We start from the raw sequence: 27905 nt of genomic DNA on the forward strand, positions 1-27905 counted from the left end.
GAGCTTATAAGTACATTCGGGAGAGTCTGAGACGGTTGTTAAAGCTGTTTCCCACTATCTCCCACTATGCATATAAGCTTATCGGGTTCTGCATTAAACGTGGGACACGTTTGCCTCATATGACGATGTGAGCTGTGCAGTTTGAACGTCAGGCCCATGTTGTTCATATACCGTGAGCAGATGCGTCTTTTGCAAACAACACGAGCTGACTCGCGCAGCACACCGGGAGATTGCGTGAGGACAGTGAAAAAGCACAATGATTGACATGATGACGGAGACAAGAGCGCAAAAGAACGTTTGTTAATAAAAAAATATAAATGAGTCTCTCTATGTTATACTTTAATGATGTTGTGTTTCATAAAATGTGAACCACAAAATCCAAAGATCTTTTATTTATTTGTGTTATAGTGTATGTTATCCATCATATTTCGTTTTTCAATAAAAGTTTAATTATAAATGCACAGTAAAAGTATGTTAAACATAGGCTTTTTAATTGTTGTGTTTTTTTTAAATATTACTGAACCACAAACTAAGCATTCGTTTTAAAGTAGGCCTAAGTGGGGAAAAAAAATAATCTTTGTTTATTTGTGTAATGCAAGGCAAGTATATCATGTGATACTTCTTATTCGTCTTATTCTGATAATAATAAATAATGTTAATAATACGTTTTGTTGAAGGAAAGGGAATAATCTAAATGTATAACTTTGAAGATCACAAAAAGTTTATTTCCTCGCAAGCACATCTCTAAATGTTTACTTATATTTGAGATATTTAAAGAAGTTTTATTGTGTACAACTATACAAGCTTTTTTGTAAAGGTTTTAATTTCAAAATTCTACATTACTACAAGTGAAAATCACTTTTCAAAGAATACAATAAATAGACTTATTTGTGGTTTTATTTAGCTATCATAAGCAAAATATCTAATAAAAAAATGTTAAGCCTGTTATCCGTTAAAAAAAAACAATCGTCCGATTATTAAAATATGCGTTTGTTCCAGCTCTAATTTATTGTGCATGTCTGAACATAAAATTGATGTTCTTTTACTATTATTGTTGTTCTGTTGTTTCATTAGTTTCAGAATGGTAATTATCGTTTCAGAATTGTGTATCTGTTACACTGTGAAGCAGTTGGAAAAGTGTTTATGTAAAAGGTAACCTTTATGATTCTGTTATAGATGCAAATCTTATTGTCACCTTCACATGATGTAAAATATAACTAGAATGACTCCAAAGGTAATATACAACTTGTCTACTTATTTGTTGTGTTTTTTAAATATTGTGGTGGACAAGGGGGGGCTATACTGGGGTGTCAATACTGATCTCACATACCCCTCTGAAAATGTGCAGTTGCGCACCTGTGCACACTGCCTACGAATAGAAAAAACAATACACAAATAAAATGTCAAATGATCTTTAACATTTCTTACATTGTGCCTTGGATTCCTGCTCAATTTGACCAAATGCAGTAATCCAAGCATCTGTTTAGTGTTAAACCCTGCTTGTTTTATCACTCCCGCATGATAATAATGTAGTACAAAGTGAAATGTTGAAAGCCCTTAATTTTTACAACCTTTAAAATTAAATATAGCACTTGGAAACATATGGGGTTGTAAAAGGAGACCTGAAGGAGCCACACCTGGAGCACATTGAACAGAACATTAGATTCTGTGAAGTTAAAGAAGCATTCAAGCAAGTAATGTGACCAACCTGAAGCCAATATTAATCAAACTCACCTTTCCCACATAGGCCATCAGACGTGAGTTAAGAGGATTCTCATCTGAACTCAGCCAAAACTCTGAGTTATCATCAGAAGAAACTGCGAACTGAAAGTCTCCTGAACAAACAGAAACGATAAAATACAAATCCACATGAAATCTGAATTTTACTTTCTTACTACATGTTCCTGATCTTACTGATGATTCATTGATGCATGTAACTCAATTAGAGCAAATCAATGTCTAATTTTTCATGAAATATAAGCACTGGCTCCACCTCTGAAACAAATTTCCTTTCAGCTTATGTCATCAAGACCTCTTACCATTAAAAATGTCAAAACAGTACTTTAAAACTACTGTTAATTTAATACATAATTATCACTGCTAAAACATAATACAAATAACAATTTGGTATTTAATATAAAAGTATATTTACCATCTTTGTAAGGTAGAATGTATCCAAATATTCTCAGACCGTAGTTCTTCCATTTAGGAGCCACTGCTAACTTCTTTACAGTAGTTCTTGTCTGAAGAGGCAAATATAAAACAAAATCCATTAACATAAAATACACAAGCACTTTATAGACAACAACATAAACATGTCTCCTCTGTGAGACCGGATACAACTGCCTTTCATTTATCTGGATTTAATGAGATCGTTATTATAAAAAACAAAGAAATAGTACAATTGATAGAGAGAAAAACAGATCAAATTAGATTTTTATGACTTTCATTGTATATTATGCAGTATATTCAAAATTTACTTATAAAATAATGCCCAAGTGAAAATTAACGCTTAAAGAATAGTGTTTGTAGGTGGTCTGAACAAATAATCCCACCAATTACCGGTTAACTGTATCCAAAAATATAAATGTAACCACACACAAAGAACATGGTTGAGATTTGTTGATACACATACCAAAGCCATACAGTGTACACTCTAAAAAAAGGCTGGGTTAAAACAACCCAATTTGGGTTATTTTGGTAACCCAACATTGGGTCAAACATGGACAAACCCAGCATTGGGTTATTTTAACCCAGCCAGTTGGGTTAAATCTTTGACCCAACATGCTGGGTTGTTTTATTTAAATCAACTTTTGCTTAAAAATTACATTGATGGTTTAAAACAAACCCGAAATGTTTAAAAATAATAATAACAAAATCACAGAGAAATACTCGAGGCATCAGTAAGAATCAATAATTTTATTAAGGATCAAAATGCAAGACAAAAGGAATTCATAAAAACATGCAATATGTTATGCTCAATGAACAATAAAATGGCATATAAAACACTTTGATGAAATGTATGTTTATACATATTTAAAGAAAATTAACTTCAATAAATTACATTAGTTTAGATTTAAACATATACATTTAACAAGGTTATTAAAGTGGCACAAGTAAATATAAATAGTTAGACAACTTAACACTTCAAAACACTATAAAAAGTATTTTACTAAACCCTTGTTGATAGAACCGCATTTATATGATAAAATATAAGTCTATGCACAAGTTTTCTATAAAAAAAGAAATAAACAAGCGTTATGGATGTGAAAAAGGGACACCGTAACTTTCCTCTTCATATAAACTCACAAAACATTTTAAAGAGTGTTAGTTCTTTCGGTTTCAGCACTGCTTAACCTAAAATATCCACTGAGCAGTCTTACTGAAGAGGATTCTTTTCCTGGGAGTTGTAGACAACAGTGTGGTGAGCACTTTTGGAAGTGGATGTTCAGCAGGAGGGTTTCTTTATCAATTTGTTCATCTATAAAGAGACAAGAAAAGAGACAAGAGAAGAGACAAGAGAAGAATGTAAGGAGACTGGCCTACCCAGAGCACAATGGATTATAATAAACATATAAAGAAGTACATTAACATTTTACCTAAATAATGTTTACCTTTAAGCCTGTTATGAAAACATCCAAGTTCCAGTTGACATTCTCTTGAATAGAATGATCCATTAATATTAGCTGTTATTCTGCACGCTGTCAGTGGGGGGAAAAAGAAGAGTGGGATCTAGTACAGAAAGCGAAATACAGTCTTAAAAAAAATATTATAAACGTTAAAACAACCCTTCACTAATTCGACACACTCGGGAATAAGTAGAAGTCTAAAAAGAGCAACAATTTTTCGTCTCATATACCCAAAATTAACTATATCGCATTGTTAGTCACTAACGTTATAAGAGCCAGCGGCTATTCCCGAAGCAATGGCCGAGATAGAGCTGTTCTCCACGGAGACACGACCGCTGACAGCCTGATGCTCACACCTCCGACAGCGTCTTCACAAAATCTCAAAGAGGCGTTATGTTTATATATAAATCACGTATTTGATTTCTTAACAACTACATTCTCGTCTAAAAGACTCTTAAATCTAAGTTCCGTCACCGAACATTAGCGGTATTTATAAAAAAAATGAGCTGGATGCTTGCTTTTGACACGACGCTCTCATGTCTACCTTAAACTAATATCAAGTTGCGTAAGTTACTGAACTTAATGACTCACACAAGTCACACATTTCAGAGGAAATGTTCACCAAAAAGGAAGTTTAAATGATTAAAAAGCTGTAAATTAGAACAACGTGGGCATAACGTAACAGACTGGCTATCCAAAGCTAACGAAGCTAGATTGTAACGTTACTTTCAAACCTAATGCGAACAGCCGAATTTTGCATTCTCTTGCATTTTTTTTACAGTAATAGTTTTATACATTAAAAACTCGTAAAACATACCTTTTATTCTCCGAATAACAACTTTTCGTGATGAGGTGCATCAAAATGCCCGCGAAGGTAAAGTTTGTCTGATGCGTAGAGGAGTGGGAGGGGTTTACTCTCTCAACTGTCACTCAATTGGACCAGACTGGTAACCCAGCGTTTGGGTTACTCAAAAAATGACCCAACACTGAGAAAATAACCCAACAAAATGACCCAACAGGCTCAACCCAGCTGTTGGGTTAAGCAAATAACCCAGCATTTTTTAGAGTGTATGAAGTATAACCCACAGATTAGATTGCATTATACAATACAATACTAAAGATGACATACAGACAAGTATTTAGCTAAACAGACCATTTGGGTAACATTTTACTGTAAGCCTTTATGCATAAGGCATTTTAAAGGGTTATTAAAGGGTATGATGCGTTATAATTGTTCATATAACAACATGTGTGTTGTTATAGTTAAAAGTTGTTGTTAAGAATTATAGCCAAATAAAAATGCAATGAAGTGATGAGTTTGAAAATGTTTTATCTGTAGTTACAAGTATTCATGAGACGTTACAATGCATTATAAGGTTTGTTACAATGCATAATGAATACATTAAAACTACTTTTATGATGAATTATACATATAGGCTTTAAGTGTTGTTAAACAATTCCTTAGTTTACCTTCTGATATTCTTTACTAGACTACCTATGCAAACATACAGTATGATCAATATATATATATGCTCCTATAGGTCAGACATGAGCGCTGCTGTATCACATAACTATTACTGTAAATGATGTAAATATGAAATAACGTTCTGTAATACACACTGTAGCTCTCTGGATGACTGTCAATTAAATGTACTTGATATACTACTGTACACAACAGTCATGTAAAATTACATATGCACTACATTATTACAAACATTTCATAATTATAATGTAAGACTAGAATCATAACCATGAGCTGTAACTAATAATGATTGTTTCTTTCAGATTTAATGCTTTTCTTTTCGTATTAACCATATCATTTTCACAACTCAACCACAATAACTAGGTTCAATGTGACAAAATAGTGTCAAAAGAGTCTGTGTCAATCTGAAACTTTTTACTCTAACCCCTGCTACTAGAAAAGCTAGTAATATTTTGTCAGACACTTTTTGTATTTCTGTTGTGTCACAATAAGTAACCAAACAACAGTTTGGTCTCACCGGGTTATGGGGCTGTGTCCAAGGGGGTGAACGCCAGACGCTTGACTGAAAAAGACGGCTGCAAGAGCATATGAGCTAAGCATTGTACCCCAAATTGAGTATTTTTCTTGTCAAACACCAGCACTGAGCCCCTTTAAAAAGTAGAAATAAAGGAAGAAACGCCTTTGTGGACACAGCCCCGGAATGTTCAAGATAAACCGATCTACTGGTGTTCACTAACCTTTACATTGTGAGGACATGAGGATTGTACATTGTGTATGTTTGTCCACAAAAGCTCACAAACACAATGGCTTTATTTCACACTTACGTGAGGGTAGAGAGGAAAATGCAGGTTCTTCCTGAGCTGAGCGACTGAGGAGCCACACCAGTCTTCAAACACGTGCAGGTTTGCTTGACCTTTGAACTGTGAGGAGGACAGAAGAAAAAGCTATATTAAAATGTGTGAGAAAAACAAAACAGTAAAGTAAAGTGAACCATTGGTTGCAATTCGCAACCTCACCGCTAGTTGCTGCTAAAATCTACACATAGAACCTATAGTGAACAAAGTTTGTTTGTTATGCTAGTTAACCAAGGAAGTCTTGCTGGTTACGCGAATTAACTATAGACTGTAAAAAGATTGGTGACGTGTCCTCAATCACTTCTACTGAAGAAAAATGAAGCCAAAATGTTTGAGATATGGCCACTGACATATTGCGGCAAAGACGTAATTTGAAGCAAGAGTCTGCGCTTGTAGTGAGCGTGAGGTGGAGCCTATCAAGGTCCCGCCCATATTCTGGATATCTCATTTGTAAATGAAGAAATCATGTCACCACACCTCTTTTTATAGCATTTTATAACTAAAACCAAACATATTAGAAAAAATTAACACTTGAACATATAGTACAGTACATTAGGGCAGCACGATTAATCATATTTTAATCATAATAACGATGTATGCTTACCACAATTAATTGAGCATAATCCTTGTGATAACAATGTTTAAAAGCAAGCACAAAACACCTTATAAGGTCAAAAAATCATCGCTAAACTTTTTTTATCTTTTAAATTGCCACTTAACAGTGAATAAAAAAGCATTTTTTTTCACCGCATTTGTACTATTTTGATATTTATTTTGTAAAACCCACATACAAACATGAAGGGTGTTTAAACGATTGATTGCGTGCTTTGAAATGTGGTGTTGAGGATGTTCAATGGCAGCAGATTATAACATATTCATTGGCAGTAAAGCGAAGCAAATTAAAAACCAAAGTTCTGAACTGACAAAATAACTGTGTTTATTAACCGGGATAAAAGTTTTGAGCAAAATAAAATAATCGTGATTATCATTTGTGAAAAGAATTGTGCAGCCCTACAGACCAAACATGTAATAAGACCTCACAGAACCTGTCATTGGCAAAAATATATTTGAAGTGCTATTGGATTTTTTTTCATTTTACATGGAGAGGGCGGGGCTTATGACCTATACTGCAGCCAGCCAACCGGGGGCAATGAAATTGTTCTGGCTCTGCTGTTTCAGCACGTGCGCGGTAAACCTGTTATTAACTAAGAAAGTTTTGCTTGTTAACCTGAACGTTGGGGAAAACCAATGCATTTTTGTATAGTAGCCCAGTGACTTTTAAACTTCATTTCTAGTATCAAACTACTGTTTCCAACAAGTAGTGCTGTAGTCTGTTATTGTGATGTTTATTTGTCACATTAAATGAACTGAGGCTCTAATGAAACACATTTCCCTGGAATACAGTGTAATAGTCCAGATGATACGCTCTCAAATAGTTAGACATATGCATGCAGAAATGAAGAAACTATGAGGCATCTTGTGTTTATGTACTTGGTGAAGCTATTTATTGTACATTTATCTTCTCAAGATAATTGAATTTACCCAAAATGACAGCCTTATTGTTTTATATTGAGATAAATACTGCTATGATGTTAAAAACAAATGTTATTGTCTGATGTAATTTTAAAATTAGGTGTTTCTTTGTGTTAGTAGCTTGTAATTTTCTTTCCTTTGAATGTAAAAGTAAAAGTTACATTAAACTACTTTGAATTAGAAAGCTACTTCAGGAAAAGTTAGTTTCAAAGGAGCTTCAACAACCCTGCCAGCAGCCCATGCTGGGATCAGCATCCTAAAACACGTGCTGTGGTCTCTCCAGCATGGAGCCTCTGCGTTCCTGGTTTAAAAATACAGACTTGTCAAAAAACAGCAGTTATTTCGCTCAACTTTTTCTGCTTTATCAGATGTATACTAAAATGACATCAGAGACTGAGTCACAAGCTGGTGCTGATCCCTCGGAAGAAGGGATGTAGGACTAATCCCCACATGACCGCTGCTGTCTGACCTCAGCTGGGCCGAACTGCCGAAACTACAGATTGTGATACAGACGAGAGTTCTTCATTAATAAAACATAAGGGCAGTTTAGATGACTGGTGTTCAGGCACACGCTGTCCAGCAAGCTCAACTGAGCATCTAAAGTCTGTGGAGTCAAAACAAAACAAACACCGGAAAAAAAACGAGGTGTTATAGTCCAAAAGGTAAAGCAGATGGACAGATTCGAGCCCGGTAGAAAAAATAAACCGGCGCTTTAGATCACATCATAAACGCTTCTGATGGGGCACGTCATAAAAAATAAGCATCAGTTAGCATGCGAAAGCACAGGCGGCCATGCACAATAAAATGCCAACTCTCAGTTGTATTTTTATAGCATTGAATTAAAAAAGCGTGTGTTGTTAAAAAATGTTTATACTTTATATAATTTTTATGTCATTGTGTTCAACTGCAACTGCACTTCTATTTCTAATTAGTTTTTCTTTACTTCTTATTCCTTTTATATATAAACTCACATTTTTTATAAATTTTATTGCTGTTTAATTGTTTCTTAAAATCTAAAGTCTTATTTGTGATCTTATATCATTTGCATTTTAATGATACGTCTTTGTGGTGAGGAAGCCGGGACAAGAGCTGTGAGGCAGGGCCGGTGGCGTGAGTGATAGTTGGAATCAGCTGTGCGCACACCGGTCCCGCATATCTCAGGGAGGAAATAGGGAGCATAAGAGGACACGTGACGGGACTGCTGACGAGAGGGGACCGGGCCCGTATATATGTTTAAGTTTGTTTTTATGTTCATATGGCCGGCAGTCGACCGTGAGATGGCTGCCGGCATTTTACTTCCGTATTATTGTTTATTTATTTTGATTAAAGTGCTTTAAATGTTCGCCAGGTCCCGCTTCCTTCCTTCCTTTTATTGAACCGCGTTACAATCTTATTTCTCTCTGTCAATCATTTTATGTAAAGCACTTTGAATTCCCCGTGTGTATGAAATGTGCTATATAAATAGCCTTGCCTTGTCTATTTCCCATATTGATTTATTCATCGCGGCCTGTCACACCATCAACTCTGGCCGCCATTAATAGATTTTTCATGATTCCCATTTACATTTTTACCTTACTTTCTAAAACAGCTTCATTTATTGTAGAGTTACGAGCGCTCAGCACCTCTCTCTCTCTCTAATGTTGCGTGCAGTGACTCGACAGCTCCTCTCTCACATGAAACTAAACAAATTAAAAGGTGGTGTTTTCAATATGCTTTGCTCCATGTACTTGATTTTTCATGTAAACGTCAACAGTCACAGATGTTATTGTCAGAGTAGATGTCTGATCTAGATTATCATAATTTAACGAAAGGTGAGCAGAGTTTCCCACACAGTCTTTCTCTATGTGCTTGGTGTCTGTGTGCCAGTTCTCGCTCTCCCCAGGGTGCGGTGTGTACGCGTGTGTTCTGTAGTTGTTAATCTGTGGAACAGCAACAGTATATTCTCTCATATTTCTGAATGTGCACCGAATTGTCTGCGCTATACGCGATCTACAATAAAACTATCACTTGCATTTAAAATCCAAAGAAAGCTCATAACACAACAACACATTGATGAGAAGAGCAAAGGCAGTAAAGAATGTGCGCTGCATGAGACAAACAATCAGGCTAATATAGCCAAAATCACCTCATATATCTGCCTGTCATGAACACTGAACAAAGAACCTAGGTTTCAGACAACAAGGGGTTAAATGGAACAAAAAACTCTTACAAAATACAAATAAAAGCCCACGAGGAGGTAAAACAGCAAAACAGGGGAAGACATCAACTCGACTTAACAGGACACTAAAATAAACTAAACTAAGATGACACTTGAGGAAGATGAACACTGACTTAACTTAATGTGAACAAGGTTTTCCAAGATATGAAAAAGACGCAATGTCTTTAACCAGACTAAGAACAAGCTACAAACTGGCACCAGACAGGGCATTATAAAGGGATCTTAATCAAGAGGGAACAGGTGCGGGGCATAAACTAATGGAGAGAGCATAAGAAAGTCCAACAGGGCCAAAATGGTCTCTCCACATAAAACAAAAGGCCCTGCCATGATTCTGCAACAAGATCAAGAAGGCATGACAAGAAGAGGCAGAATCATGACATCTGCCATTCAGTGTAAATGTATGGTGATTTTATCAGGCGATGTCGTGTTTATAAATTAGGATTTTAGCAGCAGTTAAAGTAAAGTAAAAGTAAGTTTGGATTAAACACGAGATGTTATTGGGTCGTGTTTAGACACTATTTTATACTCGTTTTATGTCTGACTGTTCTGCGAAACAGATTTCAAATGCCAAAACAAGACCAAACGCAAACAAGACGTGATGACGTCACCAAAAATTTTAATTAGTGTGTGACATCATCGGCGCCACAGTCTCTCAAAATCATGTGGGAAACACTGACTGTGAAATAAAACGAAAATTCATTCGTTTTAATGCTTTGTTTATATTCCTGGAATCATTATTCACTTTCAGATTCAGGTTCCCTTACAAAATAAAATATATGGAAATAAACTGAAAAATATAATGCAATATCTTAAATACTAGATCTCTATATACTCTATATAAGTCCATATATAATGTAAAAAAAGCAGCAATTTATTATGTATTATAAATATTTCTTTATCTTGTATAAATATATATTTAATGTATATATAAATATTAAATATATATTATACATACATAATATCATACATATCAGAATTTTTTTTATCATAATTGTAAAAGTTCTTGCTGACGAACAATCGAGAGACGAAGATAATCCAATGTATACTTTAATAAAATCCAAGATGAAGAAGATACAACAACATGCACAATATCATATACACAAACAATGGACAATGAATGACAGAAGTGGACGAGTATATAAAGAGTCCAGAGATGTTCATCAGTTCAGGGTTTTTCCTGCATAGAGAAATTGGAGGCGGCCGCCTCCGTCGATTGTCATGCCGCCTCAGACTCGAGCCAAAATTATGTAGTGAGTCTTTACAAGAAATGCTGCGTGCATTTAACAGACTGTCATTTGTAACTGCAGTTGCAGCATTATGCAACAATGAAAAGCTGTTTCATTATCAGCCTGTGTTTGACGGCTGTTTGTTTTGCATCAAAGCACGTTTAATTTCTTCATTTTCTTAAATTAACTTGACGTACATCATTGTAATGTCTTAAACTGTGCAGTTGGATAGTTTAATCAGCGTTTACTGTACACAGCGAGTTCACCAGTATGAACTCACATTGTGTTCAGAACGACTCGCCCACGAATGACTAATTTGAACCGATTCATTTAAATGATTAAACTTTTCAGTCGCTAGCGAATAAAAGAGATCATTGAATCATTCAAAGTGAACCACATAGAATGCAAGATGTGAATGTTTAGTAAGACTGGTTAATTCTGTTGGCTATTGTGGCTGAAAAGTTAGTTAAAAATGATAAAAAAGGTTTATTTGATTAAAAAAACATATATTTTTGGTTAAATGAAAGTACTGTTTATATAACTTAATAATTGTCCTTTTTATCTAATTTTATATAACTTTTAATATGTCAAACTCAAAGTCACTTTGGTTAAGCCACTTAAAGGTAGGCCTACGTGTGTGTGTGTACAAGATCAGGATGGCACCACCTCCGCCTCATTTTGAATCCAGGAAAAACCCTGCAGTTGGGGGTGAAATCAAACATAACTTGACCGGTGCAAAGGATTATCGGTACGGTAGTCCAGTGGTGAATGAGGGCTAACAGTGGACCGTGACAATAATATTTATGATATTATAATATTTCGTATTTAATACATTATATTATGATAAAATATACTAATTATATATTCAACATTTTATGATGTAGTATATTGACATTTAATAGATAGAAAAACAAATTCTGTAAGAGTTTCCAATAATTTTTGGTTTTAACAAAAAAAAGATTTTGTTAACAACTCCAATAAACAGATGCGCTACACTCCTATCAGACAGCAAACTACACTTAACCCACTGTGTTTTATTTCTCCTGTTAGGTGTCTGTCGGAACACATTAGATTCTATCAGACAGAAGAGAACTCTGAGTTATTGTTTATTTCTTGCCGTTGGCTCGCAAATGATTCCTTGCTATTCCTCTCCGAATTCTCTAAATGCAATCAATAAGTGAATACACAATACAGTTACATGCCACATTTGCACACACGACAGAAACTTCCAGAAAGCAATAAAGGCACCTTGCGGTACTGGCAGCGAGGGAAAATCAATCCGTTTCGTTTGTTTCATTGCATCAGTGTCCAGCGAATCTTATAACGCACGAATGGTTTCAACCATCAGAACTGAGAGGTTGGAGGTCAAGCAATAATTACAAATGTGCGTTGAATCTAATAGTAATGATTCATAAGTGACTTGGTAGAAACCTTATTTTAAATGGCTGTTTTAAAATCAATTTGTTTTCACACGTCTGTTTTTTGGTGCAAGGAACCTTGACTAATATTAAAATGTTACTTACAATCTTCAAGGGAAAAAATGATACAAAGTAGCATATGGTCTCTTTAAAAGCAGTGACCACATGGGGATCTAAGGCCATGTCTATTTCCATCCTATCCTGAACATGTCGCACCCTCAGGGATGTCTACACCCGGCCTGAATTTCTGTTAATGGCAAAATTAAATTTGTTACCATATAGGAATCATCAAAATATACTCTTTGTACACACCATGTACAACCACAAATGAAACTGTCAAAGACAACAGGCATCAACCTTATATAACTAGTTTTATTATGTTGGATTTAGATATTCTCAGGCTTTCATTTGTGGTATGAGGTCTATCCTCTACCAGCCCAAAAACTAGGCCACAGAGATTAACCATGTGATTCCCCTACTATAAATAACTGTATTTTCCATATGGTGCCATTCTTTTTACATGTAACTACAGAGATTTTTGGGGAAGTTTGGATTAATAAATAATTTATATAATCTCCAGATTTACGTGAAATCTCTTGTGCTCTTTACAAAAGTGATTTATGGCTCCTGAAAATGCATTTTGACGCATTTTTAAATATTAGTGAGCCTCAAAGTTCAAGGCCCTTTATTAAACCACTGCATATAATCATTTACACACAATATACAGTATACATAAATCTATTCCATATAGATTGTGAATATTGACTTTATATTTATTTATTTAGTATCTACACATTTTTATTGCAGTATTTACGCATGAAAGTTTCTGGTTAATTTGTCAAAATACAACGGGGCCCTACAAACTAACAGACAGTCAACAGATTGATATTTTTTAACTGCTTTGCATTTGCATGCTGTCAATCAACATTTACAGTAGTGTTTAAAAGAGGCTCTTTTCAAATACATCATTGAGTTTTTAAGTACAGATCTACTTCATTTTTGAGAGGCACTTAACACTGCAAAAAAACAACAAGTTTTTAAGATCTGAAGCCCTAGACTGCTGATAGCCATTAGAGCCGTTGGGAGATGCCACATTTCCTCTTTCATGAATATGGGCAGAAGCGCACACACACATAGCGCAAACCTTGCACTTCGGCTCTTGCCTGGATTGAACTCTCAAGTCATTTCTGTCAGACGATGTTTGATGACTCCATCTCTAGTTTAAGAACCTACTTCTGCATGTCTCTGCAAGAGCTCATTGATGTCACTTAGAGATGCATTGACAGACCTTCTGAATGAGAAACATCTCATCCTAAAAAGGTTTTCCACACTAAAGTATGTAGGCCTATGTATGAATGACATCTTTAAAAATGTTTCCTGACCTTTTCCCAGGAACTTACTTCACAGGACATTTGTACCAAGTATAGTGAATGTATGAGGGAAGAGTATTTGTCATACAGCCCAAGGGATGACGGGGTCTTATATTTTATTATATCTTATATCTAATTTTGTCAGCTGGCATTTCAAATAAATGCCATTAAAATGTCTCCACGAAACTTGGAAAACCATAATAAATCGCATCTACAACAATGTCATTTAATACTCACACTTTAAATCAATTGTAGTCCAGCATTGATATCCAGAAATGCCATATATCAAATGGATTAGTTGTTGTGCTTTGCATAGTTTCATGTATCCATTTATCGATCTCATGAGCGATCACTCATTTGTGGCCTTTATGATGTCATATGGGCTCATATTGAATGATGATAGCAATCAAACGCTCTTAATAATGTGCAGATGGAAACCATGCTGCCTCACAGTACCGGCGACTAATGCATGACCTGTATTTCAGAAGAACGAATTAGTCCATTACTCAGATTTAAGTTACATGTTGGGGTAGCACTGAACTTTGCCTCTTGTTGTGAATTATTTTTGTGTTTCTGGCATACCATTAATATTGTATTATTGGTATATTAATGGTTTTAGGTAATACACATTGGAAAAATCGCATTCTGTATGATTTCAACCATTTTTAATGTAAACTCTGTTTCAGTTGGTTGCATTCAGGAATGTGTCAGAAAGCAGCATTAATATTGCATATTTGTATGAACAATGGGGATGGACAATGGGGCTGGAATTCATATTTTTATCCTTGCAAAAGTGTTTTAGACAATACCAAGAGGAAAAACATAAAAACATTTTTGTCAATAAAAACTTATACTATAAAAAAATGAAATAATAAGTTGAGGAACTAAAATGATTAATTCACAATGAACTAAGCTAAAACTAAAAAAATCTGTCAAATTTATATATGGTTTTAGCGGCAACAATATAAAATAACGTTAACAGAGCAATATAAAAATATTAAACTATAAAATGAAAAATGCACATTTCAAAATTGCTAACAATGTAACTTCAAAACTAAAAATATAACAATAAACGTTTAGTATAAATTAAACTAGAATAAAACTAAATTAATAAATCAAATTATTACTTATTTAATATTTAGTAAAATTATGTCAATGTTGTATTTACAGTACATGCATCTCATTTGGAATTACAGGCACATCTGTTTCAAACTAGTGCTGTCTTTTTATATTAATAATTCATTACATTTATATAGCGCTTTTCTGGACATTCATAGCACTTTAAGGGGTTCTCCTCAACCATCACCAATGTGCAGCATCCACCTGGATGATGCGACGGCAGCCATATTGCGCCAGAACGCCCACTACACACAAGGTTATTGGTGCTCACAAACACGTCATCCAGCAGCAACCTAGCTTTCCCAGGAGGTCTCCCATCCAGGTACTGACTAGGCTCAGCCCTGCTTAGCTCCAGCGGGCAACTAGTCTTGGGATACAGGATGATATGGCTGCTGCCGATATTTAACACCAAGTAATAATTTATTTGTTTACAGTATTTATTACATGTGCAAACATACAGACGTATCCTTGTAGCTAAAAGAAAGTAAGAAGAGACAATCATTGTTTTTATTTATAACAAAAATGAGTATCTTTTCTAATACAGTACATTGTGAATATTCAACACAATCTCACAAGAATTTGTAACTATTTTACAAGGTGGAGGTTAATTCGTACGGCATGAATTTGTACAACCTTATTTGTACGTTTTAGTACGATTTGCTATGGTGCCAGTGTCATTAGGTTTGGGTCGGGTTTAGGGGAGGGGCTTCAGTACCGCCTTTGTTCATTATTAGTACACTTTTGTACATTCACGTTGTAAAAATTCATATGAATAAGCCACTTTTAAAAACACGTACAAATAAAAATCAAAAGGATTTAAAAACCTTGTAATATCTTTTAAATATTAAATCTTTATTCGCATTTTAGCAAATCAAATGACTGTTTTGTTCACTGAAGAGCAGAAAACATTTCTGTAAATCACTTTTAGTGTAAGAGGCCTATTTGAGGCAGGTCTTTGGTAAAGTATTTTCCATTCAGTGGTATGAAAAAATGACTTTGTACAAACTGTATGTAGCCAAAAAGGCCATTTCTTTTGCCCCAGCGCAAAATAATATCAGTAGAACACCATTTTCCCCCAAGAGCCTTTTTATATTTCTAAGAGAAATCCATGTATTCCTTTGAGTATGTGTCTAAAAAAAAACATGACCTTCACCCTCACTCAGCTCTTAAGACCCCCTATTGATCTAAACCCTTCAATACCACTGGAACTCTCTTTAGTCCAAAAGCATCTCTTGTCCCAAATATAATTGCAGACCATGGAGGAAAAATCTCTTACAAAAGCAAGATAGTGGATGACACAGACAAACAATCTACCATCGCTCAAATGACAAGTTGTGTTACCATTTGTCACCCAAAATCATTCTGAGATGGACACCTGGAGACATGACGTGTCGCAATTGTGCGTCTTCGAAAATCAAATGTAGGTTTGCACTCTGGAGTCAGTCTAGACGGTTTTATAGAAGACGCATCGCCAGTGTTTAGTGTACTTTTGATGGGTCACATTGGTCAAATAGTCGTCTAGACCAGTGGCTATTCATTCTGATCTTGGGGATATTTTATGCATTTTAGGCCTCCTTTGTCTGACACACTCAGTTTGGAACATTGAGCTGTTTGCTAACAAAAAGATGTTTTAACCTGAGTGAATTAAATTAAGGATACATGAAAACACATAAAAAATGTGTAGGTGCGGAAAAGCAGAAAGAATTTGCTTTATTCGTATGAGAAACGTTTTCCTCAAACACTCACTAAAACTCAAAGGTATTTGCAAAAACAAAAGTCTGGTAAACTTGCTAAATAATGAAACACCAAGATGAAAAAATGTAGTATTATACTTTAGTGTTTTTCATAGTAAGATGCAGTATTCTGCAGAATGTTACAGTAATTATAAGGGCTGTCAATGTAAATGGGTTAATACATGCGATTTATGTTTTCAGATTAACGCGTTAAAAATATGTAACGCCCTTAACGCAAGTCATGTTAAATTCTGATATTCAAAATAAACCAAAGTATAAAGAAGACAGATTTGTCAAAATCAACTAGTACATCACTAGTAAACTTGCTTGTTTTTGCCTTTTAAACTGCTTTCTGCGATGCTCGATTCTGATTGGTTGGTAATTACATTCCAAGTGCTGTTAACCCCTCTTGACATCTGTGAAAACCAATAACACCGCTCATCCAGGTACGGCAGTCCAGGTTTATTCTGCGATAACAATGGGTACATTATCGCTAACATGCAACATTGGATTAGTTCATCAATAGTGATCAGATTGATGGCCATTTTGTTGAATGTCAATGTATACACCCGGTCGGACAGCAATTAAATTGATCAACAAACTTACAACAACCGATTGTAAAGAAGCCCATAGATATCCCACATATACTCTACCGACTCTGATCTTTGTGACTGAACCGTAATAGCCCAATGGAAGGTTGCTGTTGCACACAATTTTCTCAACTCCCTAATGACACATAATGGCTTTAAATAACCACTGTCAGCGCTGTCATTTAGTGTCAACTGGCCAGAGTAGAAGAGTTCTTCAAGAGGGAAATGGATAGTGTCCTCAAAGAGGGGAAAAACTAATGATGCTCGTTGCAAAAAAGGGACAAATGTGGAAAATGAATCAGAGCAGTGATAGGTCGGAGGTCAAAGTCCTCGGTCTGACACACGGACCACCACCATTACGGGTAATCTATAAAGTGCCATATATTCAAGACCGGTCGGGTCTGTAGTGCCGCTAATGGACTGCAACACCCATTACTGCTAATCCCTACTGTAGTCTTACACCTCCATCTCTCAACATGAAGGGTTCCAGTTTGGCCAAAAAAGGTTTGGTTAATGTATGTCATTGGTTGAGCAAGCAACCAATCACAACAATTGACTTCCTTTTCAAAGCCATTAGCTCTGTGAGCAGACCCCTTTCATTCTTTCTACCCTATACTTTCCTGTTCGATGTATTTACTGCCCTGTTCAATAAATAAATAAAATTAAAAGAAAAGTTGACTTCCTTAAAACCACAAGAAATAACTCTGACCTTGTCAAAGCATCTTTTAAATTTGATGTTTGCAGTGTTTGGATATGTGTATTAAGGATGGTAATGCCTGCTGACTTTTTAAATACTCAGTGATCATGAAAACAAGAAACATGACAGCAGTGACAACATTTTCCATTAAAAATACTGCTAATAAAAATTGCACAAAGAATGATCAAAGCACTAACAATGTTCTCATACAAAGAAAAATCAAATATGATAATTACACTGAAAGAGCGGGATAAAAAACAACTGTGGTGAAATACTTTCTTGGTAATGAAAAAAATCCTTTAAAAAAAAATTAAATGGTGGAGCGTCATTTGTACATTAGTATCCGTTTGTTTGCCAAGGCCATGAACATTTGCCTGATCTCATATTGGGCTGTTGATCACCTCTGCTCACTCCTAAAAATAACAGCCTATGAGGGAGGTCAGGCAGTGACCATCTATTCACCCGTAAGCTACTGCGGCCAATGGTTTATTTGGTAATTAACACAGAAGAAAGTCAGAGGCGGAGAGGCAGTAAGCTGTGCCAGAATATACAAACAGAAAAAAAACATTCACTATAAAACATATTGGATACCATTACAGAACTGATTCACAAAATGGTTTAAGATCTTGAATGGAATTTGTTAATGTAGTGGTTATTTAGTAAAAAACATCTGAGACAACGTCAGATTTACTGTTTGACACTGAAGGGGTGAAATGTACTAGCAGGTATTAGCCATAAAAAAAGATTAAATACAGTTAATACAGTTGCAATTCAGTTATTTCTATTTTCTATTTTATTTACAAAAATATTTTTATGATATATTTTTTTCGATTTATTTATTGAACAAAACGGATTGATAAAGGCAACATTACTCATTCGATAAATTTGAAGAGTTTAACAGAGGATGTTTTTATTCAATGGGACATGTGAATGACTAGCACTGTTGTTCTTAATTAAATCGGCAAATCCATCATGGCTGACAATCCCATTTAATCACAGGTTAAAGCTTTAATTACTTAATCGTTAAGATTGTTTAAAATTGAGCACTGACATGCTATTCAATCTAAAACAAAACCTAGGTCAACAAATCCTAGAGCTCTAAACTCTGCTTAATTGAATCCTTATTTGTGTAACCTACAAAAACTTTCAGAAATGCTAATCTAGAACGATTCTCTGACTTTATTGGCAGAAAAATTGGACCAACACCATCATTAAAAGCCAGCTTGCCAATGTCTCATCATCAGCAGCATTGTTACATAATGACAACTGAATCGCACACCGACCCGAATGAAACTGAAAGGTCTTCAACATCAGGGTCACCCGGATGCAGCAAATCATTTTGACAAATTAAATGTAAATAAAATTGCTTTAAATGTAAACTTTTAATAACATTTTTCTTACCTCAAAACCGGAAGTAAACAGCTTTTCCTCGCGAAAGATCTACATTCGGTTAAAATGAGCTAATAAAATATCTCAAATTCACATTTAATGTCCAGTTTTTTTCTCATGTGGCAAGAAGCCGTGTAATACGAGGGATAATGTACAAGCAGCCGGTTGTTATCACGAAATAAGCCCCTTCAGTGCGATACAAGACCCTTTTATATTTGTTTAACTTTTTGGCATTGTGTAGGGTAGAAAGTAACCAACTCTTTACCTCTTAATTCATGTAGAAATAATTGTAATTAATTTGACAGGTATGCGAGTGCAACGTGTTGTCATAGCAACGTGGTACTTTCTGTTTCCTTTTCTGCCAGTATGTCTGACGAAGGACATCTCGTTTAATTCTAAGTTGAGAACCCTACGTATACCGCATCCTATAGAGGATGATATCTATGGAGGACACAAGGATGCAGCCTTACGAAACGAGACACAGCTGCAGTGTTTTGTTTATGTTCAGAGCTTCACAGTGTTTCCTTGTTTACATTTTTTAAGAGCTTTGCATTTGTTGTTTAGTCTTTTCTTATGAAGCTGCAGATGCATTATATAGTTACTAAAGTGAACAGTTGTATAGTTTTTTCCCTTATTAAATGTGTCGATTTGTAGGTCATTTTGAATGTCCTTTCCCTCATAAGGTGGCTCATCTAACTGTCTTTATTCTTCTGGTGTCCACTGGCTGCATTCAGAATAATTTATATAATTTATCTGACTCATTATTTTGCACAGTGTGGTTTGGTTCAGCAACAGAAAATGCACTCAGTTAAATCCTCTGTTTTCCTAAATAAGCAGCTTAGGAGAAAACCTTTTAACTTTATCTGACTGGAACAGTTATTACAGTAGATTTTCTTTTATGGAGTCAATTTAACCATACAATATAAAATATCGTCTTTCCAACTTTAAGATTGAGCAAATTGGGTCAAAGTAGCAGAAGTTGATTGCTAACCAAGACGATTTGTACAATTGTACTGGAAGATTTTTGGTTACGCGGTACTATCTATAGAAATAGGATCATACTGTAGCATACAGCAGGTCCAGCTCATTCAATAGTATTCTGAATATTAATGACCTTAAAGGCGGGTTGTTCGATTTCCAAATTATGCTTGTTTAGACAAAGTGTAGACAAAAGAGTAACAAAACAACCTTGTAGCCAATCAGCAGTAAGGTGCACAGTACACAGGACTGACATTAGTCGAGCTAAGCGCTGACAAAAGCGAAAGATGGGGGAGGGGTGTGTCTGTTTTGGTGATTTGAACATTAACAACGGCTATGAGAAATCGGACAACCCCGGCTTTAATGTAGTCTTAAAAAAATTAGCTAAATCCGGCAAGATATAGATGTTTTCTGCTCAACTCTGACAGTAATCGGGTTTGTTCTTTTGCAAAATTGCATGTTGAAGAAAAAGGTCCAGTTCAACATGTGCTTATTTGAGAAGCTTTGACAACAGGGCTCGAGAAGTTCTCATTAACATAAACAGCTGAGATGAACCCAAACTGTGAAAATGAGTCATTGTCAAAGTTAAAATTAAAGAATTAAAAGTGTTGTGCCTCTACCTCTGGTTTCCATGGTAACTTCTTGAACTTCTGCATGAGGGACCTGAGGATTCCGGCTTGATCATGAGGGGGGCCAGCGTTGGGCTCATCTTCCTGCTTAAAACAGAGAGAGAAAGTGTCATATTTATATTCATTTATTTCCATAATTTGTTTTATGAATTTTATTGCACACTGCTAAAAAGGTGGAAGTGGTCTTAGCTGCTCTTCCAGGCTGACTAAGCTTTTTTTCCGCTGGTTTAGCCTTTTTCCAGTTGGTCTCCATCATAAACAGCCCAGCTGGAAGAGCAGCTTACCACAACAACTGTACAGTATGTACCATATTAATAGAGAAAGTGATGTTCACAATCATTTTCAACAAGCTCATGGTTTCATATATTTTGCTAAATGCTTTTTTTTCACAATGTTGCATTTCATTGCAGTTTTCAATTGTTTGTTCAAATGTGCAACACCAAGTTCATGAATTTGATTTCCTAGAAACGAGCAAATTGATAAAATATTCCTGAAATGCACTGAATGTTGCTTTGGATAAAGTGTCCTTAAAAGCATTAATGCAAATCAAGTCATCATATAGCAACATTTATTTAGCAACCCTAGCATTCATATTTGCGGAAAATATAAGTACACCATGTATTTTATAAGAATATGTTAATAATAATTATACCGTTATCCTGGCCAATAATCGGTATCGGTGAATAAAAGCAATTTTTTTCACACGAAAAACAGCCGATATATCCCGTCAATCAAATGAGGACAGCACAATGCAATGTATGTGTGATCTGTATAAAGAAAATGTTAAGAAACATTAACAGTTTGTTTTTCAATATTAATAGTCAGTATGAGAATTAATAACATTCAGAAAGTAAAGAAATATTAATTTAATCTAAAAAATCCGTTTCAGCCTTTATCTCTCTAGATAATCGGTATTGGTGGAGAAATTTAGTATCGGTGTATAATAATTAAATGTTCGGCATAAAACCGAATTTGTGATGTTTTTTCTTCCAAATAGTAAAAAATGCACTCTTTATGGTATTATTTTCAACCCATGGTTAGATCATAAAGTGTCAAACGTATCCGTTGGGTTATATCAACCCAGAATATGGTTTATATTTGACCCAACCATGGGTTGCCAGCATTTTTCATCCGTATTTTGTGCTGAAAACAACCAGGATGGGTTTATTTAGCCCCTTTTGACCTAACCCTTTTTTAAAGTGTATCTGACTGTAAATGGCTACTGCAATGGGCAAAATGTAATAATAATAAACAATGCAATATTCCATATAAATGACAATAAACACATTTGATTTCATGGTGACTTTAGGGATGAAAATGCAACAGGTCGTGTTTTGTTTCAGATTGCTCGAAAAAAAAAGAACAAAATCTGAAAAAAGCTTCCGAGGGAACTCTTGGTAAAACATTGTATATCGGAAATACAAAGAAACAAAACCCATACACGTGACAAGGATGAGAAATTTGGGAAGCAGATGTACTTTAAATGTATGCATGTTAAAATGCAAAACTGGATTTATTCTTTTACACAGTACAAATCTTTTTTCTTTATTTATTTTGTTGTCTTATGGGAAAATTGGGGAAAATAATAACACATTCTAGACAGACTGATTAGCAGGGCCTTAACTCTGTGTTCTTGAATGTATTTTGCTTGATATATTGTGAGCCCTATACAGCAGCCCATTTACAGTTAAAAAACATTTTTACTCTGATCCAGGCAAAGGCAATGATATTGATCTTTAGAGAGAAAACCAATCATACAGCTTCTCCAAGCTGAAGTATTTGTAAGAGGCCAATAGCAGGGATACAAACTCTTCTGTTTCGCTCTCAGTTCAATTCTCTTCATATTAATCTTTTTCTTCAACTATGTGTCACATGTCAGTGTGTGGCGTTAATTGAAAACTGCACTGAACCATTACAAAACCCGATAAGAAGTGGCTTGAACTCAATACTGTCAATGAGCAGTCATAGTAACTGTGGCGTTAATATATTTGTGTTAGTTATTATCTTCCTGGTTTGACAGGGGACAGCTGAAATAACTGGTTGGGTAATAACATCAAGCTATCATAGTGCTCATACTTTTGCAGCAGTATATAGCACACTCTGGGTTGTTTTTTACCCATGGTTGGGTCAGAAATGGGCAAACCTACACGGTTAAAATCAAAACAACAAAAAAACGTAATATTACAGCAGCTGGGGCCCCAAAAACAGTAAAATAACATTTATGCATAATACATTTTACGATATCTTGTTATTTTCCACCCGGCATGTAAATTTGCATACTGTTTCTGTAATTTGAGATTTTTAGCCTATTTAAAAAAAACTGTTCTCTTTTTCTCTGTAGAAATATTTGAAACACACAAGAGATTTCAGCAAATGTTTTCATTTGCTCTTCATTTAATCTCATTGATATCTGAGATAAATAAAAAAGAATTGGTCGACTAAATAGATCTCATCTGTTTTTTTGTTGGTGTAAAAATTGCACACTTTACCTTTAAGAATCAAGAAAAGGCTGAGAAATCCTCCAAGGTCAAGAACCAATACATTTTCCTAACGCACTGACTGTCGGGAGAGTCATGTATACCGCTCTCATTATAACAAGAAAATTCATCAAAGCAAGGCGTTTGGCTAGATCTTGATCTTCAGCTTACTTTTTAAAAATTGTAGCTTCATCTGTTATTGCAATCACTGTTAATCTGACCTGAACAAAAAAAAGCGCTGAACATAAAACAAACTCGGAGATGAATCCGAGGCATCAGAAAGTGTCTGAAGGTACGAGCTCAGAATATTAATGAGGTTAATTAATTCTCCTTGTTCAGGGGTAAACAGACTCCGAACTAAGAGCAGAAGGCCCGGGCGCATTTCTCACGTCCGCATATCCACCAGAACGACAAAACACGGCCCCTCCACAAATCACAATTTAATTTCGTCTGCCCTGCGACGTGGAGGATAATGACCTGCGCGATCTGTTTCATCACTCATCTTTGTCTTTGCGCGGATGAACTGAGCAGCTAGCCGGAAAGAGAAAATGTTTTGAGATGATCTATGCAAGGTTAATGCATTCATTAAACTTAGCAAGAATTTAACCCTTTATGAAAATGCTAAATGTTAACAAAAACTGGCTTCCCATATGACTTGTCCTTATTTTACATTCATGCATTTCTCCAAAAGCAATATTTTTATCCAAAGCAATACATTTAATACAAGTTGCATGTTTTTATCAGTATGTGTGTTATCTGCTAATCAAACGCCTGATGTTAAGCTAATATATGCCTTGTGAGCATGTCTCTAAATAAATCTTTTCTGATTTCTGATTTTGTGAGGGAAGTTAAATGTACTTAAGAAATGAACGGACAAAAAGTGTTGGAAGTGTTAAGCTGCACATATTTGTCCAAAACTTCCAAAAACGAAATTTTTCTTGCCCTCCGTGTCCACATTGTATCCATGCCCACAATTTTTATTGACGCACAACATGTAACTCCCACCTTGGAACCAAAGTTCCTGAATTAAGGTTAGAAAATCATATTACGGAAAGATAAATACTGCAAACAATCCTCCAACATTTTCAGACAAAAGATATCTGATTTTCATTGTCATCCATGTGTTTTGTTGTCAGCATTCATCTTACAACACAGACAGAAAACATTGTAGTAAAGTTTTCACTTAAGACCCATTGGCTATCAAGTTCATGAAAATTAATTGTTTTGTTACATTAAGTGCAAGTGTATTGTGGCAGCACTGATACATTATTCATACCGTTGTATTTTGAGAGTTAAGTTGTACTGTAAATTCTCAATAATAGTTACAACTAGTAATGGGTCGACTCTATCCCACAATGCAATGCACTTAACTTGATCTTCCATTTCAAGCGTGGTGACCAAACCGCAAAACTTCTCGACTCATGTATCAGTCTAGCATAAGTCATTTTTAAACAAAAAACATTTTTTAAGATGATAACCAGCATCCTGAATTAAACATGCAACCTAATGGAGGCATGTGACAACAATGTAGCATACAACTTTCATTTATCACATATAAAGCAGAACACTGTGTTTACTGCGCAGTATGCAAATTTTCTCTTCTGAAAATAGAGTGCAGGTGCTTCAATGCCGTGAAAATTGCAGTTAATGATTATACACAAAGCAAACTTAATCTTGTGTAACTAAACACGATTTTCTGCAGCTGACTTTGCTTTCAGCATTGGCTCTGACAGAGAATCGAATAGAAACATATCCCTTCTTTATCATATCCGCATGAGGCCAAGCACAAAGCACGTAATGTTTTACACTGATCATACATGCCATTTTTCCCAGACACCTCCTGGCCAGAATGTCAGGTGCTTCGTCCGGAAGTCGCATTTTTCTCAACCATACCGTTTTTAACTGAATTGTGAGAACCTTGGTGACGTATGCGGTGAACAAATGCGACCGCACCCGAGATCCTGGCCAGGACGTGTGTGGGAAAAATGGAATATATGCGCCGCGTCCATAATCGCCAACTTCCATATAGTAGGTGAAAATGAGTATGAGTCATGACAGATATTCGAAACATCAGTATGCACAAAACAGTAGGTGAGAAATACCCGGATGGTTTTATACTTCCGCCGAGATTCGTGAGTGTGGATCAGATGGACACTTCTCTATCCCAAGATGCTACGGTAGCTGAGCAACGGTCAATTTTAAAATTAAAAATAAATCTAGCGGAAAACATTAAGGCGGAAGTCCTTTTTAAGTGCCAATAAATGAATTCCTCTTGACTTAATTAATGTTACTTATCAACGCTCACGTATGTATAGGTTGTTGTTAATACGTCATAGTTCAAAGAGCGTACGGGTCACATTTCCATAAAACATGGCGGATGCAGTATGTCTGAAATTTATTCATACTACTCCCACTTATACTATACAGAACATTCTGTTTTAACGCTAACCCTACCTATACTAGAACAAGAAACGATTTTAGCAACTGTTTTTGGTCTCAAAATAGCAACTGTATCAATGCTAATCTATTTTATTGTCAAATCCATCCATTGTTCATTCAAATCTCGACACATAACACATTTTTTGTGACAACATCTCATTTAGATTTCATTTTGAGTTAAATCCGTGGCTCCCTTTGACTTCCATAAGAAGCGTCAATTTATATAATTTTAAGGTTTAAAATAAAAGTGACTAATGTGCAGTCATTCATTTCACAGCACATTCATTTATGCTTAATTGTATCTTGTTTTGCTTACATTTGACATTGGCATTGATTGACTTGAACGCTTTGAAGTCGGAGTCGGAGAATTTGAATATAAGTACTCTCACCCCCGACTTCACCTGTGGCGCAATTGCATCACATTTGTCAATAATTTCCAATGAGATTGGTCTGATCACAGAAATAAGTTCTATTACAACTTTAGCCAACCAGCTTCTCCTCATCATCTCAGTTCAAACAAAAATGGTACAAACACAAGAGCATCGATTCTTCGCTTCATGTCCACACAACCTTGGTTTCCATTGACGCACAACATGTATGACACAAAGCTACCACTTCAGATTCTGGATCGACGGTTGGAAGAATTATATGAAAGGCAAAAAATGAGAGGAAAATGCCTGGCTATAAAAGCTGAATGTGAGGTCACGAGGATCTCCACCCAAAGCCGTCTTTGTAACAACATGTTTTCTGAGTTATTTTTTGGAAAATCTTACTTAGGTGTTTATTTCTCAAAATTGCCTCGGTTATTCAACATGACGGTAAAATATATGTCCAAGCGCTGACGATGTACATTCACAGTTTGCAAAAATAAATGTTACTGTCATCACAATGGTAAAGGTCACGCTACGTGCTCCTGAGTGAATACATCTTATGTAAAACTCCTTGAAGCCCTAAGCAGTAAATACCATCACAAAAGAATAAAAGACAGAAAGGATGTTCTATTTTCTCCTTTCAGCTCCTCTTTATTAATGCATGCAGCCTTAGAATATTTATTTTAGGGAAAAGTTCAGCATATCATCCATATTTGATCTCAAATTCTTGTGTATTGCATAAATCTAAACAATGTAAGATTATTTAAGAATCATTGCTAAGCGTTGCTCTCTTATGTAGGCTTACCATAACTGATGTTAAAATAAAATGCCTTAATGAAGTGTGCTATTATTTTTCAATGGAAAAATGCAGGCATCTTGGACGTGATGTCAAATGACATCTCCCTAACTTTGGAGTTGATTTGGCCAAAGTTCAGAGGTCAAACCTCTGACTTCGAGCGCTGTTCCAAACGTTATTTCCAAGTAAATTTCAGTCACCTCCAACACAGCTGTGAAATAAAATAATAAAATAAATAATAATATAGTAACATTGTTAAAGCGGTCCACTAATGAATGTACGAATAGCGTTTTATAATCATTTATAATCATCTAAAATGTTTGACAAAAATGTTAATTTTTAAACTTTCAGAGTACTTTCAAAGAATGCTAGCCAAAGTTCTGAGAACATTTCCTGTTAGCTGGGATAAGACCCTCATCAGATTTGTTCAATAAAGAAAGTAAATCACCCTAACAGCAGGTGGGACTCTCACAGCAGCACTCTTTCCAGCCCACCGCTGACCTGGTGCCAGTCATGGGACAGTCATAACTGCGGGAGAGTGACAGGCCAGCGGGGTGGAGAAGGCAGGGTACAGCGGAGGTGACAGAACTAGCATAGATGCTCGTATGAGAGACACCAGATCCCAAGCAGTCTGACACATCACAGCTGTCACTAATAATCCCCACACACTCACAATGAGATGAAGCTCTGCTTTATGTGTTTATGGTACAGTCTGGAAACCCTCCACTGAGTTTTGATGGGTTTGCTAAGGAACATATGCTAAATCTTTGTAACAGTTGCTTGAGTCCAAATTTCAATTTGATCGCACCTCCTCCAGCTGTTCTGCGTGAAACGTGGTGGCTTTTCAGAATATGTTCATTTTCAACTGAATTAATTAAAAGAGAAAGTGGCAAAAAACAGCATGTGATCAGCCAAGGACAAAAAAGAAGGAAGACTGCAACCAAGACTGCAATGAC

The 27905-nt window shown here is 35.6% G+C and overlaps 1 protein-coding gene across 2 annotated transcripts in view; it reads right to left on the bottom strand.

Moving 5' to 3' along the window:
• The window catches only part of b4galnt4a (beta-1,4-N-acetyl-galactosaminyl transferase 4a), a 148788-nt gene that overhangs the window by 58168 nt on the left and 62715 nt on the right, over nucleotides 1–27905 (bottom strand). Inside the window, exons 3-6 of one of the 2 annotated variants that reach the window (XM_056739944.1) lie at nucleotides 20858–20950; nucleotides 5937–6032; nucleotides 2153–2243; nucleotides 1735–1835 (exon numbers count right to left, since the gene is read on the bottom strand). In XM_056739944.1, the coding sequence (XP_056595922.1) occupies nucleotides 1735–1835; nucleotides 2153–2243; nucleotides 5937–6032; nucleotides 20858–20950 (381 nt within the window). Of the gene's footprint in view, nucleotides 1–1734; nucleotides 1836–2152; nucleotides 2244–5936; nucleotides 6033–20857; nucleotides 20954–27905 lie in introns of both variants that reach the window. The other variant, XM_056739943.1, reaches the window with a different exon arrangement.

The sequence above is a fragment of the Triplophysa dalaica genome, chromosome 24 (assembly GCF_015846415.1).
Source record: "Triplophysa dalaica isolate WHDGS20190420 chromosome 24, ASM1584641v1, whole genome shotgun sequence".
Classification (NCBI taxonomy): domain Eukaryota; kingdom Metazoa; phylum Chordata; class Actinopteri; order Cypriniformes; family Nemacheilidae; genus Triplophysa; species Triplophysa dalaica.